The sequence below is a fragment of the Bolinopsis microptera genome, chromosome 11 (genome assembly GCF_026151205.1).
Source record: "Bolinopsis microptera isolate Bmic1 chromosome 11, MBARI_Bmic_1.0, whole genome shotgun sequence".
NCBI classification, from domain to species: Eukaryota; Metazoa; Ctenophora; class Tentaculata; order Lobata; family Bolinopsidae; genus Bolinopsis; species Bolinopsis microptera.
In genome coordinates, this window is record NC_087082.1 from 15,165,719 (window position 1) to 15,186,693 (window position 20,975).

A 20,975-nucleotide genomic window follows, 5' to 3' on the forward strand; every position below is an offset into this window, starting at 1 on the left:
CCCAGTACAGAGACATATTGATATCTATTAGAGAGATAACTAGCGATGAGTCTATTGGCGTTTCCACGTATTCCATAGTTGTCTAGTTTATTAAGTAGTTTTTCATGTGAGATCGTGTCAAACGCTTTAGATAGATCAATAAATATTCCAAGTACATGCAGTTTTTTGCTAAGACAGGATTCTATGTAATTCACTGAGGAGTTGAGGGCATGGCTTGCGGAGTGATTTTTTCTAAATCCGTACTGGTTCTCGTAAATCATTTTCTGGGACTGAAAGAAGCTATACAGTCTGTTGTAAATAATTTTTTCAAATATCTTACCAAAAACAGCTAAGGTTGATACTGGCCTATAGTTTTCCAGCAATTCCTCATTATCTTTCTTATAGATCGGACTGATTCTCCCAGTCTTTAAATCATCTGGAATACTCCATTCCTCATGCATTCACTGTATAATAAAGATAGTATAGGACAGATCACTTTAGACGATTCTTTAACTACATGTATTGGGATGTCGGATGACTTCCCATTCTTCAGTTCAGATATAATCATTCTAACCTCGTCAGCTGTACAGTCATTAATGAAAATACTGGACGTGTTTGCTCTAGGCAGGTAGTCATAAAAACTAGGAAGATTGTTAATAGTTAGTTCTCCAATTTCATTATATGCCCCGTTTAAATTAGACGCTAGAGAGACAAAATACTTATTAAATTCATTGGCTATTACTCTACGATTGGTTATCTTCTCATTGTTTATAGTAAACAGTGGTTTTATTTGCCGTTTCTGTTTGCCCCGTATTTGATTAATCAGTTCCCATGTCTTCTTACTATTACCGTTTGTGTCTGCAAATTTTCCCACGAAATACTTAGTTTGAACATCTTTGCGATCTTTTTTAACCATCCTTCTATAATCCTTATAAGTTTTGTAACTAGAACGTTTTTCACAACATTTCAAGCATTGACATGTTCCACCTTTATAATCGGTTTCACCGAGTTTACATTTTTTCTTTCTAACTTTAGCCCAATTGTCATAGAGTTGGTGCTGATGCTTGATTTTGGCTATAAGCCCAGGTGTGATCCATGGGTTATTTTGTGTAGTTCTTTTGGAAGACTTAGGGGTTGCCAACTTACACGTTTTATCGATACTACTTTTGAAAACATCATGAAATACCGTGAAGTTGTCAATTACTTTATTCTCTAATTCATGTTCCAAGTCCTTTACAAAAGAGGTAACATTAGACTTACAGTAGTCGTAATATTGTTTATATTTTAGGTTACTCTTAGTGGATCCCATACTCTTTTCAAATATTTGAAAGACTGGTGAGTGGTGGGATATACGATCAGTAAGTGTGCCTGAGGCTATTATACTCTCTACATCGTTAGTTATAATATTGTCAATACACGATGCTTTACAACCTGGCTTCTCATGAGTTGGCAGAGATATTAGGGGAAAAAATTCTCTACTGAACAGGACTTCCTCATAACGTTTTACAATCGCATTATCCTTATTATGTAGATCAATGTTGAAATCACCTGCCAGGTAACTGCATTTCGGCAAATTATCGAGAATTGCTGAGAGTTCTAATAATGCAACATTTACATCACCACTTGGAGGGCGATACACTACACCAACAGTGACCGGAGTATTCTTGCTGCTTATCGTAACAAATAGAGTTTCTAGGTTTTCAGATATATGGGACAAATTGCCATTTACTGTAGCACTGAGGGTATCACATACATAAAGAGCGACTCCAGTGCCTTTTCTTTTATCTTGCAAAGTGTTTTGGTAGAAACTATTGTATCCAGTCAGTTGGTAAAGGTCACTTAATTCGGGGCCTTCATTTGTTTCTGCTAAAGCAATGATCGAAAATTTCATATATCTCTGTAGTTCTATTGCCAGAGTATCAAAGTTAGATTTATTACCATCGATATTTTGAAATAATAATGATGAGTACTCGTTCATTTGGTTGCAAAATGTTTTATTAAATTCTTTAACACTATATGGGTTACAGTTATTGAGTAATCGGTTGATGTTTACAAGTGTTTCATCAATGTCAGTACTATTATTTTCAGAGTCAGTATCTTCATATATAAACGGATTGTAACGAGTACTTGCTAAGTGTACACAGTTAGGGCAGTAAAAATCTTCATATATTTTGTTTGTACTGGATTTAGTATAGCATTTATGGTGCATAGCACAGTCACACCTACAACATTCAGCAATGAATTATTCCCTTTTTTACCACCTTACCATTCTGATTGATTTTGCACATGACTGACATGTTTTAACTGGAGAAGGGGTTCCCACAGTGGTAGTTTTATAAACCACTTTTAATTTATTGACCTATTATACTTAGTGGTAGTTTTATAGACCACATTTAATTTATTAACTTATCATACTTAGTATTTTTTTTTTGGTGACTGTATCACCCAGTTTTAACATTTGATAATTGTACAGTTTATTGACGACACATTGACTGAATGTTATTTTATATTCTAATTTATATTCTAGATATTTTATTTATTTTACAACAGACGACAACTTCCTGTTTTTTCTTCTATATTAGTTACTCATATCTCTTGTACAGACTTTTTTACAAGGACATTGACAAATGATACTCACATTAGGCATTCATTATTGCATCTAAATTATTTCACTTGCATTAGGCTTAGAAATTTATTCTCTGGTCAACAGATTTCAAATGTTTAATTAATTTGTAGTATGACAGTAAGGTATATAAGAAGTTATTTAATTTTGCTTGGGCTATTATATTGACTAGGTATTGAGGTTTAATGATGATATGGAATTTGAATTCTATATAAATTTACACTATGTGGTTGGGGCATTTTGCATAGTAAATATGGTTACTACTCATATATATCATATTATTTGATTGGTATTCGATTTCTGATTATTTCTCTAGGAATATGATTATTATATCTCAATTTGGCTTTAGGTAGGGTGCCCCGCTAAAAGAACTGGATTCTTCCAGGAAGCATCCCGTGCACAGAGCTTGGTCTACATATATATTAAATTATTAACCATTCATTCTGTATGTGCACGAAAATTTATTTCAATCAATGAATTGGCCAATGGAAATGAATTTTGTACAGACAGGGCATACCTCTTTGGTCAATTTATTCATGGGTACGGTACGTAACCTTCCCCATGTTGAGTCGCAGCAGCAGCAGGAGAGGAACCACCCATCGTCTGGGAGTATAAGCGATTGTCAACTTTATCCGATCTCTTCTTCCTTCTATCAGTCCCTCCATTCATCCTTAAAAGTATTGTATTACGTATAAGAACCCCCAGTTTGGCTGTACCACTCCAATTGAGGTGTAAATAGTCCGGTCTCTGGTTTCGTCCAATGTTCCTAGAGAATTGCTGGCTTAGGAGCCCAGCCTCATCACAGAACATGTCAAAACCAGGTACCAAAGTCACACCAAAGTTGGAATGGAGCAGCTCCTTAAAAATTAATTCATTATAATGTGCAACTTTACGATTTAGCTCAACGAGTTTGGTTGGCAGCAGCGGACACACAAATATATTCGCTTTGGGGTTAAGCGCTTGGATCATTTCTACTTTCTGAACAAATGGTTTAAAAACATTGTTCTTTATATCAGCGGTATTTTTGATCTCAGGTTTCCTGATATCATTTATACCACACATCAAGAGAACATTCCTGTATCCACATGAAACTGTAGGATTTATATCCCCCACTACCGGAGCAAAATACTGTTTTCCGGGGAGCCACTGCCCAAATGATTTTTTGGGGTCCAGCCCGAATTTGAGACCACCAGTATGCGAGTCTCCGATGATGCATGTAGAGTTCCTGTTTCTAAAGCTAACTGAACGAAAAGTTGTATTTGTGTTCATTTGAACAACTTCAGGCCACTTGCTGTAAGAGTCTACTAATAATAGCCACATGCTGCCCAGGAATGGGCACGCAAAGTCAGCGTGTACTCTTTGGAAAGGTGCACTGGTTTTAGCCCAGGGGTGGTCAACGACTTTAGTCATGTTCTTACCATACTTGGCGCATGTCTCACACGTCCGAGCAGTATCCTCGATTTGTGTGTCAAGACGTGGCCAGTAAACGTAAGATCTGGCCAAGGATTTCATACCTGTTACTCCAATGTGAGTGGCGTGCAGAATATCCATTACAGTGCTTCTCAGTTTAGCGGGAATCACGACACGGGCTCCCCAAGTTAAACACCCAAGTTCATGGCTCAACTCGTCTCTTCTAGTCCAGAAAGCTTTGAGATCACCGTCACATTTCAGATTCTTCGGCCAACCATTCAGAGTGTATTCCAAAACTCTGCTCAGAATCGGGTCCTTACGAGTGTCGTTCGCCACTAACTCAGCATTGAGTAAAGTCTCGCTCATAGTCAGTGCGAACATATCACCAAACTCGTCTCTCTCCCTCACAGGGTGTGTTACCGATTTTGGCAGCCTGGATAACATATCAGCGTTAGCATGATCCTTGGTATTACGATATTGAATGTCATACTGGTAATTCATAAGGAATAAAGCCCACCTAGTTAACCTACCGGCAGTCATCTCTGGAATTGGCTTATCGCCAAATATACGAACCAGCGCACGATGATCTGTCACCAAGGTAAACTGTCTCATATACAAGTAAATATGTAGGCGCTTTATGGCCCACACTATGGCCAGGGCCTCTTTGTCCACTTGAGCGTAATTCCTCTCGGCCGGTGACAGGGTCCGGGAGATGAACTCAATGGGACGCTCATCCCCATTCAGCATAATGTGAGACAACACTGCGCCAATGCCACCGATTGAAGCATCAGTGTCCAGTTTAAGAGGAAGCTTGGGATTGTAAAAGGTCAATACACGGTTAGAAGCCAGCAGATTTTTCAATATTTTAAACGCTGTCTTTTCGGTATTTGTCCACACCCACTTTACATTCTTAGCTCTCAGCCTTTCAATTGGAGCAATCACAGACGACAAGTTGGGCAAATAGCGCCTGTAATAATTCACAGCCCCCAAAAAACTAATTAGTTCGTCCACATTCCTAGGTTCTGGAGCCATCAGCATACTCTCGACCTTGCTTTTCACGGGTTTGATCCCTTCAGCAGACACCACATGACCCAGATAGACAACTTCTTTTTGCATGAAAGAAGTTTTTTCGGTTTTACATTTAAAACCTCGCTGCTCCAACCTACTTATGACATTATTGAGGTTGATCAGATGGTCACTCTCATTTCGACCAGAAACTAATATATCGTCAATTCTGCAGCACGTCATAGGCACACCCCACAGAGTGTCATCCATACATGACTGGAATATAGCCGATGCACTGCTGATGCCATACGGCAAGCGATTCCATTGATACAACCCTTTGTGCGTATTCAGGGTGGTCAAGACACGGTCCTCATTTCTTATCAACAGGTTATTATAAGCCTTTTTGATGTCAATCTTAGAGAACGTTTGTCCCCCCTGCACAGCATTCAGACATTCCTCCACGGTAGGTAGAGGGTATTGTCGGGTGCTGATACATTTGTTCAGGGTCGATTTATAATCCCCACAAATGCGCACTGACTGCCCTCCATCCTTCTTCACAGGCACTATGGGTGTCCCCCATGGACTGTCTTCGACTTTGGTTAGAATCTTCGCTTCAACCATATCATTTAACTCACTTTCAACCTTGTTTCTCAAGGCATAGGGTAGACTACGGGCTTTCATCATAATAGGTTTGGAGTTGTCCTTCAGGACCAAACTTGCCTGTACACCCTTAACTAGTCCTAAACCCGATTTAAACACCTCGCTCTGTTTTAACTGAGCGATACTACGACATTGATCAACCCGAGTACAGGTGTTTTCACATTTCCACCTGTTTTTCACGGTCGCACCATCGGTTAGCATGTCACCCTTATCGACACCACTCCCAGAGCAGCTTTCACAGCTCACTGACAACTGCTGGGATTTGTCTGGGGCTAAATTATGTACTAACTTTGTGCTGAGCAGCTTCTCTAGCCAATTCTGTCCACAGAACTTTACAATCCACGGTCTTCCAAACAAACTGGGGAAGTCCTCTGCTACATAGAGCTGCATTCCATGAGCTTTTTCACCGTTCAACTCTACATTAACTACAGCACAGCCGTCAACTGTTTTGATTTGTCCGTTTGCAACCCGTAATGTTTGCCTGCTGGGTGTAAGTGTTAAATTGGCCAAGCCACAAGATAATAATGTACGTTTGCTCACAACAGACACAGCAGACCCTGAATCGAACTCCATAGACAGAAGTTTACCGTTGATTTCTACTTCAACATACGGTTTGCTTAACTCAATCATATTGACATTCGGTAACACATTATCAGAAACTAAACTTGAATCAGACTTATCAGTGGTAATAGTGGAATCGGGGTCACAAACAAGATAACTAAAATCAAAGGCATTAAACACCTTATCCCTCACATACATATTTGAAGATTTCGAATCAGTTAAATGAGTAAGTTTAGAGAAATCAGCACACAGATAAGAACATGTATTAGCATTACCTTTTTCAATCTCAACTGAATTACACTCATTGTCATGATCATACTCGGGGTAAAGCTCATTGTCCAAGACATTTTCACAATTCTCATCCATACCGAACTCATAACTCTCCGAACTCGACTCTCCTTGTTCAATGTTGTGAACAATGCTGTTTTGCTTGCAATTCTTGGAGATGTGTCCAATACGTTTGCAGATATGACACCGGACTTGACAATTTTCACCAATATGTCCACGAAGTCCGCACCGTCTACATTTAAGTCCCTTTTGCATTCCACTTTTCTGCTTTCCACCCGAACCACCTGAACTTTCCCCCTTCTTCCCATAGAGGTTTTTCATTGTTCTTTTGAATGTTGGTTTCACAAAGTTCACTGATCTCGATGACTCTCCCGGTGATAACGTGCTATTCATGAACTGAGCCTCCCTGTTTGCTTGCTCACGGCTTAACGCTTCCTTCACCGCGGTTGCCAGTGTTAAGTCATCCTTCGTTAACAACTCGGAAACAACCTTTTGATTCCTCAGCCCTGCGAGCAGCTGATCCAATATAGCCTCGTTGTAGTTGGCAAACTCACATTCATTTGCGATTGTTCTTAATCTGGAAACATAGGTCGCTGTGGTTTCTTCATCCTCTTCTACACAGCTTCTTAGCTTGTATCTTTGAGCAAACTTTGTTGGTGCAGGGGCCAAGTGATCTAAAATGAGTTTCTTACACTCCTCGTAACTGCAGTCTTCCATCTTTTTTACGGTCAGTGACTTCAACAGCTTGTAAATGTTCTCATCTGTCCTTGCAATAAAGCCTGCTAAATTCTTCTTTATAGCCATGTTTCTAGCCTCACGGTTAGAACCGTCATTAGCTAACTCTGGGACCTCTGCTGCCAGTCCTCCCGCCAATAACTCAAACTCATATCTTTCAAACCAGCTTTTTTGACAGCATGTGACGGTTAGTGGCTCTTTTGTCCTCGTCGCCATTTGTTGTAGCGTGAGCGTAGAAATAAAACAAGCTGTTAACACGTAATCATAGAGGCTAGGGAAGAACAAATCGTTAATAACAAATTATGATAGCAATCAATGTTCAATATATATAACAGTGCCGACCTAAAATTCGAATTTGTACTTTTAACTGTAGGACATATTCAAAATCTTCATTGCATCAAAGTTTTCTCCGGATATACTGCCTCCAGTACCGTGACGGCGACTTGTGTCACTCTCACCGACCTTACTGATTGGTCACTGGTCAAAATTTTAGTAAAAACCGCCAAATTTCGGTCGAGGGGATGGCAGAAAAACTCCTCTTCAAAAATCTTCCAAAATCTCTTTTTATATTCACACTCTATGTACACTCTACAGAACTACTATTTTGGCAGCATGTGCAAGCTGTATGATTAACAGTGGCGTAACGAGCGCCCCCGCTACCCCTGCTAGCAGGGGGGCGGCACCTTAAGGGGGCAGCATTTTCCTGGATTGTAGGTCTGATTTCACGGAAAAAGCGCCTTATTGGTGTACTGCCCTGTCGAATTTAGCGTTTGGTCAATGTGAAAAATATATTTGGGGTACCATTTTTACTTCAGGGGGTGGCAAAAAGCTGTAGGGGGCTCCGGATAGGGGCGGCAAATTTCAATCAGCAGGGGGGCGGCACAAAGGAACGTTACACCACTGATGATTAATGGAAGATTCTTTTTCCTATGATTATTAATTTTAGTTCATAAGTTTTGACAAACTTCTTGACCTACGAGCATACATAAGAGCCAAAAGCTTGTTCATGTTGCCTGACCCCTTTTTTCATTCATTTACTTACTCCAAGAAGCATGTTCCAGAAAGAAGCTGTAAAGAAACTTCCTGGCAACCGCATTAAGTTTGAAACTGTTGAGGATGCAAAGCTAGAGCTTCTTGTGTATCGAAGAAATAGTGATGATGATCCATGGTTTTCTGTCTGCCAAGATGTCCTCAAGATCCTGGAAAATATTTTCGAGAGTCCTCCAGATCTTACCTGTTACGCTGATATGTTCATCAGCTACTCATTTGCAACTGTAAACAAATTATGTGTCTTGGATCTTTTATTAGATGAGTAAGTCCACTGTTGCACTCAATCATTTAACTATTTTTAATTAGAAATATTATATACAACTGTGAAATAGAAGGGTATAGTAGAAGGGTATAGTAGCCCAAAAGTAAGTGTACACTCCCCTTCTGCCTCAGCGTAACTGGGGATTAGTTAATTTTAGACCAGTTATCTATACTTATATCTCAATAAATGAGTGTGTGTGTGTGTGTGCGTGTGTGCGTATGTAATTTATGAACGGCTTCATCAATAAAATGGTAAAAGTTACGGGGCTGGTTTTTTCGGTATATTTCCTTCACAACTCTGATAAAGCCCAACAGCTTCAGTATTTTTAAATCGGCTGGTGGTAAGTTTAATTGATCATTTTGTGACCCAAATGTGATACTTATGTGTCTCACGTACTCTCCCTCTCTCCCACTTTTGCTCTCTCTCCCCCCCCCCCCCCCCCCATAACAGATTTGTGATATAATTAAAGGTAAGTTGGCAGTGGACCTCAAGATTGGCTATCAAGTATTACTATAAGATATATGAGGGGCACTCAGAATTAAATTGCAGTCTGTTCATTCTTTTGCACCGTTTTAACTACGAAAATTTAATGCGTGTTTTCGATTATAATAGACTTTTATGCTTTTGCATTTCAACTGCGATAGTTAAGTCCCGGCCGTAGGAACGGGTCACACTAGTATCATTAATATTGGTAATTTAATTATCATCTTTTCGTGTGTCATTTTATTTCACCTAATTTTGTATTTTATTTTATTTTCGTGTGTTATTTTATGAAACAATATACAATTCAGATCATACATTTTCAGGAATCCGACTCCTGCAATAATTACTGTACAATCTGACGATCAGGATGGTGGTCACATGATGATGGATATTTTTTATAGGGAGGAAAACTTTGATTCCTTTGTTAGGAAATTACTCCCACACATAGACCCGTCCAACTCTTTTCAACTCAAATCAAATGAAAATGGAACAGATGGTGAAGCCGTTGTTTCCAGAGAAGTTTTTGAAAATGAGGTCACTGAAAGGGAGTCTCTTGATGATGAAACCAATCCGGTTGAGCTTGTTGAAGATGAAAATAGCGAGGAGTTATATTCTGATCTTGATGTTGACCGTTATCATGATGCTGAAAGTGGAGAGCCTTTGGATACTTCAGTAAACAGTGATAGAGAATCACATTTTCTTGAAGAAAATGGTTTACATATAAGTTCTATTAGAGGTTTGTATTACTTAAAATTTGTAGGCATATCTTTGAGTTTTCTTCAGTTAATAATCGAACCACCAATTACCAATAGTAATATGAATAAGTGGAACTAATTATTTATTTTGATAGCAATAATTTGGTTTCTTCTATATCATTTGCATACGAATAATGCGTTCAATTTATTTTCAGAAAGTAGTACTAGTCATGATATATCAACAGCTGACACGAACGTTAATGAAAACGAATCTAGTACTGATCAACTGTTCGACTCGATAACAAGCGAGGATCTAAACGAAGCTTTAGAAAAGGAAGACGAATTAGGTCCACTGGAGAAGAGTTCCTCCAATGGTTTTGGTGAGCTGACCACGGAGGAGTTGCTCTCCCTCGAAAACTTCAACCCTATGTCAGAGGCGTGGAATGACAGAGGGAATAAGATCAATAAACAAAGGACCGATCTGACCATGCCTGCTGATAATATAGTATGTTAAGTTTTCTGATAATATAGTATGTTAAAAAACTCTTGTACTTATAAGCCTTTAAATTTAAAATTCTAACAACTTGCATATTCACAAGTATTGAGAACCTAAATACAATAAAGCCTGGATAACTTATATAATTCAAATTATTTTCAGTTGGTGGCAGGAGAAAATGACCCTGGTAAGCAGATTGTCAAACTTGTGGTGTACAATGTACCTGAAAAAGCACAGAGAGTAAGTCTACTTACAATAGTTTGATAGTCGGATGTAAATTGCATCTTTTTTTGTCCATAAAGTTCCCCCTTAGAAAACGTAGCTAATTTGTTATAAGAAACGTTTTATTAAAACGTAAGATATGATAATACTTATCACATCCTATGTATTTACAGATACCGCTGAAGAACTTTTTGAAAAACCAGTGTCTGAGAAGTGAGCCCCCTGTTAAAATTGAGCGAGTTAATATCGACGAGAAAACCCACAAAGCGTACGTTTATTAAACAATAACTGAAAATATACCTTTTCCAAAAACACATGATATTATGTTGTCTGTTGATAGCAAAACAAAAATGAACTTCTTGATATTTCCAAACTGTTGACTCATTGACTAATGACTGTTAAATAATTGTATATTGAAAAGCAGCATATGATTATGTACGTCCACTTTCACCCATTTAGGTTCAAAATAACCGTTCTGTTCAGGTATGTGGAGGTTTCAGGAACGGGTGGAGCTCAAGTATTTATTAAGAATGTGCACAAAAAGAAGTTCTGTATGTGTGAGCTAGATGTTAGAATACAATATGAGAGAGAAGATCCCAATATTATGAAGATGCAGTCTCTCTTGCTGAATAGAGAGAGGGAGAGTGAGAGGGAAAGGCTGAGAGGTTTGGGGTTTAGTGATGTTACGGGTGTTTATTTGATATTTTATTGTGATCGGATAACTCGTATCTATTTCTTGGTAAAATAGACAATATTGTACGTCATTCTGACTGCGAATTGCCAAAATGTATATCACAGTTGATATTTTCTACATTTCAGATTCTCAACGTAAAGGTAAAGGTACGGTTCGAACGACAGCAGAAGTAACGACACATGCATTAACATCTAGTCGACGTGACCAATGTCTTAGAGCAGCAGAGAACAGAAACACAGGGGATGTTGATGTAGGTGGTAACACCTCAGCAAATAGTAGTTCTACTGGTAACATATCACATGTTGCAAGTTCTAATGAAGTTACTGTCAACATTGCAGACAATCCCCCAGAGACAAATACCTCATTAACAAACAACACGGAGGTGTTGTTAACTTCACAGTTTAGTAAAAGAGAGGAGGCTGATGATGGGTTATCTCTCGCTCACACAGAACATTCTAGATCAGACGATATTGCAGACCAGTCTCCACCTGATCTATTCACAGAGGAACATTTAGCAGTTGCTGGCTCACAGCTGACTAATTGTGGTACTGATGCTAGGAACGCTGTTACAACGACTCACAGATCAACTGTAAACTTGACAACACCACAACAGGGAGGAGGGAGGAGGGAGTTCCTCTCAACCAGACCACCTAAAACTCACTCCACAGTCCCTGATGAAGATATAAGAGATGATTCACCCCCCAGCTTTGAAGGATATGTCAGTTCAGCGAGAGATTCAGACTTAACAACAACCCAGTTCAACTCGGTAACACCCATTAAAGGTCCTGTTAAAAGCGCTGTACCACAATCAGCGAGCTCTTCTAACTCCACACAAAGTGAGTCTCAAGAAACCAGCTCTCCTTCAGAACACCGTACCGCTCCCTCAACTACACTGCCTTCTACCACCACTACTGATCCTGAAACTACCTCAGCTGATAATTTCACAACTCATGATTACGTTATTCCTAATCCTAACACTCTTACTGATGACATCACTACGTCTGATGACGTCACTACGTCTGATGACGTCACGAATCTCGCTGTTCACTTAGCAGGACTCGTTATAGAGGAGGAGGAAGAGGAGGAGTGTGCCGAGCAGAGGTCTGTTTGTCAGAAAGAAGTGCGACTAGAGCCTTTACCCAACAGAAATGTAAGTTCTGTTGATTATAATTATAAAACATAAATAAATCAACTCTTAAAGAAAATTTATAATATATTTTTCTATTTAATTTACTTTTATAATTATTTATAATTTATTATGTATGATAATTACCGCACGAATGAGATAAAGGGGAAAATGAACGATTGCCAAAGTCACGCGTGATAGATCACGCGTGATAGATTAGAGTTAGGATCACCATAAAGTTGTTTACCTCATTGGTCAATGGTCGGGTCGGGCGTCTTGGATACTGCCTCTTATTGCTGCCATATCTAACTATCTGTGGTGGAGTCGGCATAATACAATGGCCAATGACAAAATGAACTGTACTCTGTGCATGTTCATTATTTATGAATAATGTTCAATGCTCTTAAATATATGTATAGTGAAGGATCTTGCCAAGCAGGGCACCACATTCGCAAAATGGAGGGTTCCCTTTGTTTACAAGACCTCACTTGATCGTCTCCATACAACCTAGCTCATGTTTTAAATGTAGTTCACAAAATCTAGCCGAATCTCGCGGACTATCTCAGAGTCCTGCGTTAATATATATCTATATATATATATATAATATATATATAATTCGTCTATTCGCTATTACAGTTGATATTATTCCTATATGTCTGATTGTCTGTGCAGTAAAACTAACGTTAAAACCGTTAGTTCATTATATTATCTAATTTTGATTTAAACCGACATAAATCATAAATGTGGCCTTTGCAGCTATTTCAAGCTCTCTGAGTCTCTACGATGCTCAGAGACCGAGATACAAATTTACCGAGAAGTATTTAGATATTTTGCCCCAGGTATTATAGGCTTAGGATTAGCGACACGAATTGCGTGCACAGATGATTTATGTTCAGAATGACTCTGCGTGGTCCATAATTCCAATGCTGTTAAATACGTAGCGTTTCAAGCAAACGTATGCATACGCAAACGTATTTGTCGCCGAAAATTCGCGTATTTTGATTTCCACTGTGGAGTAAGAACGATTTTTTAGAATAAATTTTGATCTGCACGCGTATTTCGGACAAATTTTAGACGTATTCCGGACAAAATTTACCAGGGTCTAAATTCAATTTTTTTCGGGCTTATTGATTGGAAACTTCACGTATTCTTACGTATTTCTCTCGAACATTGAATACGCCGTATTTTGAGCCGATTTTTTGACGTATTTAACAACGATGCATAATTCTGCACATCGAAGTAAATAACTACACTCTGCCATAGTTAGTTCGTACGTAAATTTTTCGTAAACAAGTGGTGCATGCATTTTCCTCTTTAAATCAACATAACATACTGCCTTACAAAACTAATACTGAGGTTTAATTATATTAAACCAGTGTATCAGCATTTGTTCTCTCCATCTCTCCAACTAGTATTACACACGCTCCTAAACAACCTAATATTACAGCACTGGAGACACTGTCCTCCCACACCTCTAACTGAGCGACTCCTCTCGTTCCACATCCCTGCTCCAGCTACTGTGTCACGTGTTATTGTCACGTGGTGTGACGGTGAGGGTATCTGGACCATTGCCAAGGCGGACTATCATCGTCTCAAGTAAGTCTGGATATTAACTGTACTATTCTTACTCGATTCACATTTTGTGATATTTTGTGATATTTTGAATCAGTAATTTAAATGTAGTATAATTTTTGGGCCCACCCATAACTCTTGAGATCGGATAGATTTTTGTGAGAATACTAGATCTCTCACGTGACCGGACAAGTAATAGAAGTGCTTTATTTCAGGCGGTATTCTAAAATGTTAAAACTATCTCCCCTTCCTCTGAGTACGCCTGTTAAAAACGAGATGGTAGCTGTAAAGATCAACCAGGTACACAAATACAGCCACATTTGTTTGTATGTAGAGTTTGTGTAATGTTACATCTTAAATTTCACTGTCATTTGGTAAATGAATCCACACTCGGGAAAGCTCCAAGATTTCAGAATGTTTTCACTGTCAACATTCAGTGATCTTTGCACCACGAGAATGTAGTAATAGTTTGTGATTGGTTCTTCTTAATCACGTGATGCTTGTTCTTACGTCTGATTGGACCAAACTCAGGTGTTTTGTCGAGGAATTGTCCAAGAAACTGGGACAGGTGCGGGCGGTATGGTTCAAATAAGGCTACTGGATTTAGGGGAAGTCAGATCTGTTGCACAAAACTGGTAAATTACTCTGATTGTAGAAAAGTAAACTGGTAAATTACTCTGATTGTAGAAAAGTAAACTTGCGTTGAAACTTAACTTGTGACTTTAAATACAGATTATCAATTCATATTCTTTAAAACATTCCGTCTGAACATCCTTGACGTAATTTCCGCCCAAGATAGACGTTACGTCCGTCCAAGTCAGGTCTGGCAGAGTAATATTAATTCTTTTGCAGCTTGTACGGTATAAAATCAACGAGCAAGATTCTGTCTCAAGAATCTTTGGCTAAAAAGAGATCTCTGCATCAGAGTAAAGTCAAAGACAAGGAATTGTTCGCTTCACTAGCCAATCTAGTACTGGGAAATAGACAGGTTGGTTAAACTTGAATTTTAAATTGTTTCTTTTGAAATTTGTAATTTATCAAATACATAAGTTTGAAAATCGAATACAGGTCTTAAAATCAAATAATTGATGTGCTCAGGTAACCAGACTTACAAATAAATAATGATTAAAATTCATATTAAGAATTTGTTAATAATATTATTAATATCTACCTTGCAAATAAAGAAGCAACAACATTTCAAACGAACAAATAAAAATCTTCCATAATGATAATACTATGTATATGGACACGTTCATTGAAGTTTGAGGATATTGGTAAATATTAGTGACCCTACTGAATGGCACGATGATGTAAAATGTGTCACACTATGAAACTATATAAACCCTCTAACCCTAAGATAATCGTTTCATCCTCTAGATAAACTTTGTCGCATAACGATATCTTTATCAGACGATAAGATATCGCTTAAATGCGGCCGGCAGTGAGTTGTAAACTTTGTCACACTATAAAAACGTGACGGAGTTTATATGGACCCCTTGTTGCCGTGTTTGACCAAATTTTCGAATTTCCAATTCATAGAATAGCTGTATATGACTATTATCTACATATTTAGCGACTTTTTTCCTTAAATGGTAGCACCATGTAAACTCCGTCACACATTTAAGAAATTTATATGAGGGATGTTTATGACATCCTGACAAGAAATGCCGAATAGTCTAGCATTATTTTGTGAGCTGAATGTGTTTGGAATTGTTCACATATTTCATTGTTATAGGCAAATACAAATACAGAAGGCAGAAATAGGTAAATTTAGTCACATAAATTTGTATGATATCTCAACATGTGTGAAATTGAGTAAATATTAGTATACCAACTTAAACACCCTATATTACGTACTATGAATCAATTAACAATATTTCAACCATACGCCGGTCATATAAATTATTATATGGCAGTGATATGTTAACATTGGATAAATTTCAACACCTGAACAGGGTAAAAATTTGTAAATTTCGTCACAAAAAAAATATTACAACTTTATTTGCTCCGTGTTGGCAAAATAACTAATTTATCGACATAGTGATGGTGATAAAGTGACATTATATACTAATTGAGGTATGATTCTTCAAAATAGGGGCAAGAAATGTAAATTTCGTCACATCAGCCATTGCATTAGTTAGATAGATTTTCTTTCATATCAACTGCCCTTATTATAGTTGGAATGGATTTATACAGGAAATATAGAAACCCATGCCCATTTTTCATCACATTGAAATTATACTGTTGGGGCAGGAAAAGTAAATTTCGTCACATTTCGGTAAATTAGTGATATTAAACTCAGCATTGTTCAACTCGAGTTCTGATTTGCTGAAAAATAACCTACCAATAATTCCTGGAAGAATATTGAATTCTAATCGGGGTATGGTTCTTCAAAATAGGGTCAAGAAATGTAAATTTCGTCACATACGTCATTGTAAAATTTAGATACATTTTCTTTCACATCAACAGTCCTAATTATAGTTTGAAATGAATAATTCAGAGATGAAGGAAATATAGAAATCCATGCCCATTTTTCATCACATTGAAATTATACTTTTGGGGCAGAAAAAGTGAATTTCGTCACATTTCGGTAACTTAGTATAATTAAACTCAGAATTGTCAAACTTGAGTTCTGATGATCTGCTGAATAATAACCTACTAATAATTCATGGAAGAATATTGAATTCTAATCAGGGTATGGTTCTTCAAAATAGGGTCAAGAAATGTAAATTTTGTCACATACGTCAAATTGTAAAATTTAGATACACTTTCTTTCACATCAACAGTCCTAATTATTATTGTGACAATTTTTACATCAACTGCCCTTAACTTGAATCAGCTCTATCCGTGCATCGTGAATCGTCCTTATATACAGTTTTCCCGCCTTCCAAACCAAAATCAGATATAAATGATTTCGGCAATTCACCCAGAATTTTAAATTCCATATAATGTGACAGAATTTACATCATTTCCCAATAAGTGCATGTATTTGCTAACTTTTCAAAACAACATATTTTAGGGCTATGATTGGTAGAAGAACCATCAAATAATGAGTTGAAAGGGTTTTGAGGACACCTCACAGTAGAAAAGAGGTATCGTATTCTGAGTGTGACAAAGTTTACGAAATATTGCCTTAAAACCGTTCGATCCCTGCCCTTTAGCCAAATGTTGTATCATAATTGTAAATTGTTAGAATGACCTAATCTACTATATTTTAAACCAAAAAATGCTAATTGGGCAGCTATGGTTAACACAGTCACAAAAATGTGATATTTTTTACATTATAGTGCCTAAAAACAATAAATTGTATTTCTGAGCCGTGTATATGGAAGTATGGGTCACGTGGCTAATGTCCAGAACTTCTGAACACGCTATATTTTTTGGTTTACCAATATCCTTAAACTTCAACATGAACGTGTCCATTTACGATTTCGTATCATTTTGTGACGATGTTTACATCAACTGCCCTACACTTCAATCAACTGTATCCGTGTATCGTCCTCATATATAGAGTTTTCCCGCCTTCCAAACCAAAATCAGATATAAATGATTTCGGAAATTCACCCAGAATTTCAAATTCCATATAATGTGACAGAATTTACATCATTTCCCAATAGCCAAGTGCATGTATTTGTTAACTTTTCAAAACAACATATTTTATGGCTATGATTGGCAGAAGAACTATCAAATAATGAGTTGAAAGGGTTTTGAGGACACCTCACAGTAGAAAAGAGGTCTCGTATTCTGAGTGTGACAAAGTTTACGAAATGTTGTCTTAAAGCCGTTCGATCACTGCCCTTTAGGCCTACATTGTATCATAATTGTTAGATTGACCTAATCTACTATATTTTAGACTAAAAAATGCTAATTGGGCAGCTATGGTAAACAATGTCACAAAAATGTGACATTCTTTACATAATAGTGCCTAAAAGCAATACATTTTATTTTTGAGCAGTGCATATGGGAGTATGGGTCACGTGGCTAATGTTCAGAACTTATGAACACGCTAGATTAATATATGTTAAAATTAAACCACTATCGTCAAAAACGCTGTTTTAGAAATTTACCAATTTCCTCAAACTTCAATGAACGTGTCCATATATATATTATATAATATATTGAATTGTCAGGAAACTCAGTGTTAGACATTATTCATTTATCATCCCTCATTATTAGATTTCAGTCCTAAAAGTAAATTTCCCTAAAATTTTCCGAGGACCCACAATCTACATTCCCTTTTTCGAATCACATGTTGTATCCACACAAACCTTTTCTCAGACCATGGTTGTCTGTACTTTGCAAAATACATATCATAATTTGTGATAACTACGATAAATGGTGCAGGGACGTAGCCAGGATTTTTCTTTGAGGGGGGCTGTCGGCGACGCGTCCAATCAAGCTGTGGCAGGGGTCTGGGGGCGCAGCCCCCAGCGTGGTCCAGGGGTGGAGCCCCTTGGCGGGGGCTAGGGGGGCGCAGCCCCCCGGAAATTTTTTGCGAAACAGGGTGTTTTAGACGACATTTGGCATTAAAGAAATTTGTAGGACAGCAATAAACTGGGATTGAAAAGAATCAAGTACTCACGTAAATTTGGTAACTTCACAACAGCAATCTGCATTCTCCAATCAGAATTTACGACTTACTCAGGCCTCATCGTCTTAAGATTTTTACATTTCCTACGGTCTAGGGGACACTATTGACTATAATTATAGAAGTCTTCTAGAATGTTTGCTTGGATTTAATGACATATATTTACTAATCCACACTTCAAATCTTTGACTGACTGCAGTCATAAATACAGCCCAGTTACCAGGCGACCATGGGGACTAGGGGGCTTATCTTTTTTCTGGGGTTCGATTTTTTCCGGGGGGGCTGCCGCCCCCCTAGCCCCCCCCCCCCCCCCCCCCCTGGCTACGTGCCTGAAATGGTGTCATCTGGCTGTGTTTTACTTGTGGGTTGTCGGAGAAAGCCACTTTTAAATAGTCATTTCTCAATTATAAAACACTATTTTGAAGGGCTTTAGATATAATGTTATTGTAGATTTTAATGTGGCCCAGCAAAAATCGCAAATTTTTTTCCGTGGCCCAGCTACAAACGCCCAACATTCGGTTGGGAGGTAGTAAAATTAAAATATGCAAAATCTAAAAATAAAGTTCGGACGAATACTATATTACAGTCCGCCTTGAAGAATGCATATGTTCGCTATTTCATCGCATATTATTATTATCCTCGATAACTCAATTTTGCTAGGGTAAAGATAATAACGAACGATCTCGTCCTATCTGTACCATTCTTCGTAGCTTTGCGTCTATCGTTATGATCGTACGATTTTTGATTGAATAAAGATTACTTTTATTATAATTGGGGGATTTCATTATCGATTGGGCGCAACTGTCGTATCTGATCAAGCAGTTTTTAAATTGGTTTTGATTCGTCATCTTCCCATGATAGCTAGATCTAGATTGGGCGCAACTGTCTGACAGCCAAAGTCTTCTGCCAAGTAATCTTACTCTGAGGTTCTAGAATTACAGTTCTAGTGTTCTAGTATTAGTGCCCCAGATAAGATCTCGAGGCAGCTGTAATAACAAAAGAGCTAGCCAGTGCAGTAACCACTTGATTAAAGAACGAGACACCCATTATCATACGATGGGAACATCTATGCGACTGAAAAACAAAACACGGGGTGTTACATAATATGTGAACGACCCCTATGTGTGTTGTAATTCGATCTCGAAAGGTAGGCCTCACTGGCTTTTTATCTTAATAATTTGATTAGATGTCATGAGGCTTTCCTTCGTGTTTTTGGTACGCAGATGGTTACAATTCATTCGCTCATCTTCGTTTCACGCTCGATTTGACTTGCAATCAACAAAATTTAAAGTTTTGACAACTTTAAGTTCAACAATCGACATCCGTTGATTAAACACAATTACATTTACTGTTAAAAAAACTTATTTACGGGGATCTTTGGGTTCATATCGTAGTATATCGCATATTGTGCAGTAACGCGAAATATTGAAAACTATTCGATCTATTTTGATTTATTTTCAGTTAACCTATTCATTTTTTCTTAAATAAACATCATGTTTAGGTTAAAATGACGAGAGTCGTTTCTAAAAACCTCTTTAACTTCGCCCCTGCGGGTGAATTGGATGAAGAAGTTAAAGCTATGGAGGCTGAAATGGAACAAATGATGGAAGCCTCCCCTGAAGCTAAGCAAGTCATGGATAGGATGAAAGAACTCGAGGCTAAAGACGACCAAGAATCTAATATGGAGTGGCTTGCTCTTTCCAGATCGTCAATGATGTCATTGGTAAAATCTCTGGATAACATGCCAGTTCTAAATTACGGAGGAGAGCAGACAACGACCACTTATTTGAAAGTTCCAACTTCTCATGACGGGGAATTTGATGTCCCAGTCGAGGTTTACACTCCGAAAGAGCTTGAAAATGATACAAAGAAGGCTGCTTACATATATGCCCACGGGGGAGGTGCAATAGCTTTCTCGGCTGCTGATATGAGGAAAGGAGTGCAATGCATTGCTGTTGATATGAACGTTGTGGCATTCAATGCTGACTACCGCCTTGCTCCCGAAACAAAATGCCCCAACAACATCAAGGATTTTTATGAGGTTATCAAGTATGTAAGTAAGAATGCTGAGAGCTTGGGAATCGATCCCACTAAGATTGTTATTGCTGGGGACAGTGGTGGAGGTTACATATGTCTTGGTGCCATGGTATTGTTAGCTCAGAATGGAGAGGGTCATCTGGTAAAATTAGCTATTCCTGGTGTTCCCATGGTTGATGATTACTGCTTTTCTGACCCTTTGGTTATGACTGTAGAGGAAAGGAAGGTTCATTTGTTTATGCGGAAAATTTGGAAGCATCTTATTGCTTCAGATTTTGAGCAGCAAAAGACTGATCCCCACCTCTTCCCTGGCAAAGCAAGTGAAGACCTTCTGGAGAAATTCCCGCCAACCATCATCTTGGAAGCAGAATTTGATTTATATATCACAGAGGCAACAAGGCTTGCTAACAGGCTGCGAAGAGCGGGAAGATTGCTGGAATTTGTTGTTTTTCCGGGGGCCAATCATATGTCATTATTCATGCCTGGGAG

The 20,975-nt window shown here is 38.1% G+C and overlaps 2 protein-coding genes across 2 annotated transcripts in view; one reads left to right on the plus strand and one right to left on the minus strand.

The window, feature by feature from the left end:
• Positions 1–3,273: 3,273 nt before the first annotated feature.
• Positions 3,274–7,330, minus strand: LOC134823666 (uncharacterized). Its single transcript, XM_063835200.1, has 2 exons — positions 3,496–7,330; positions 3,274–3,368 (listed from the first exon to the last, which is right to left on the minus strand). The coding sequence occupies exons 1-2, from the start codon at positions 7,328–7,330 to the stop codon at positions 3,274–3,276; spliced, it is 3,930 nt and encodes a 1,309-aa protein (XP_063691270.1).
• Positions 7,331–9,440: 2,110 nt separating this feature from the next.
• LOC134823667 (uncharacterized) overlaps positions 9,441–20,975 on the plus strand; it is a 30,527-nt gene continuing 18,992 nt past the window's right edge. The window contains exons 1-10 of the mRNA XM_063835201.1: positions 9,441–9,792; positions 9,967–10,256; positions 10,410–10,487; positions 10,643–10,737; positions 10,953–11,134; positions 11,289–12,313; positions 13,737–13,885; positions 14,077–14,161; positions 14,393–14,496; positions 14,714–14,849. Of these exons, the coding sequence (XP_063691271.1) occupies positions 9,441–9,792; positions 9,967–10,256; positions 10,410–10,487; positions 10,643–10,737; positions 10,953–11,134; positions 11,289–12,313; positions 13,737–13,885; positions 14,077–14,161; positions 14,393–14,496; positions 14,714–14,849 (2,496 nt within the window). The remainder of the gene's footprint in view (positions 9,793–9,966; positions 10,257–10,409; positions 10,488–10,642; positions 10,738–10,952; positions 11,135–11,288; positions 12,314–13,736; positions 13,886–14,076; positions 14,162–14,392; positions 14,497–14,713; positions 14,850–20,975) is intronic.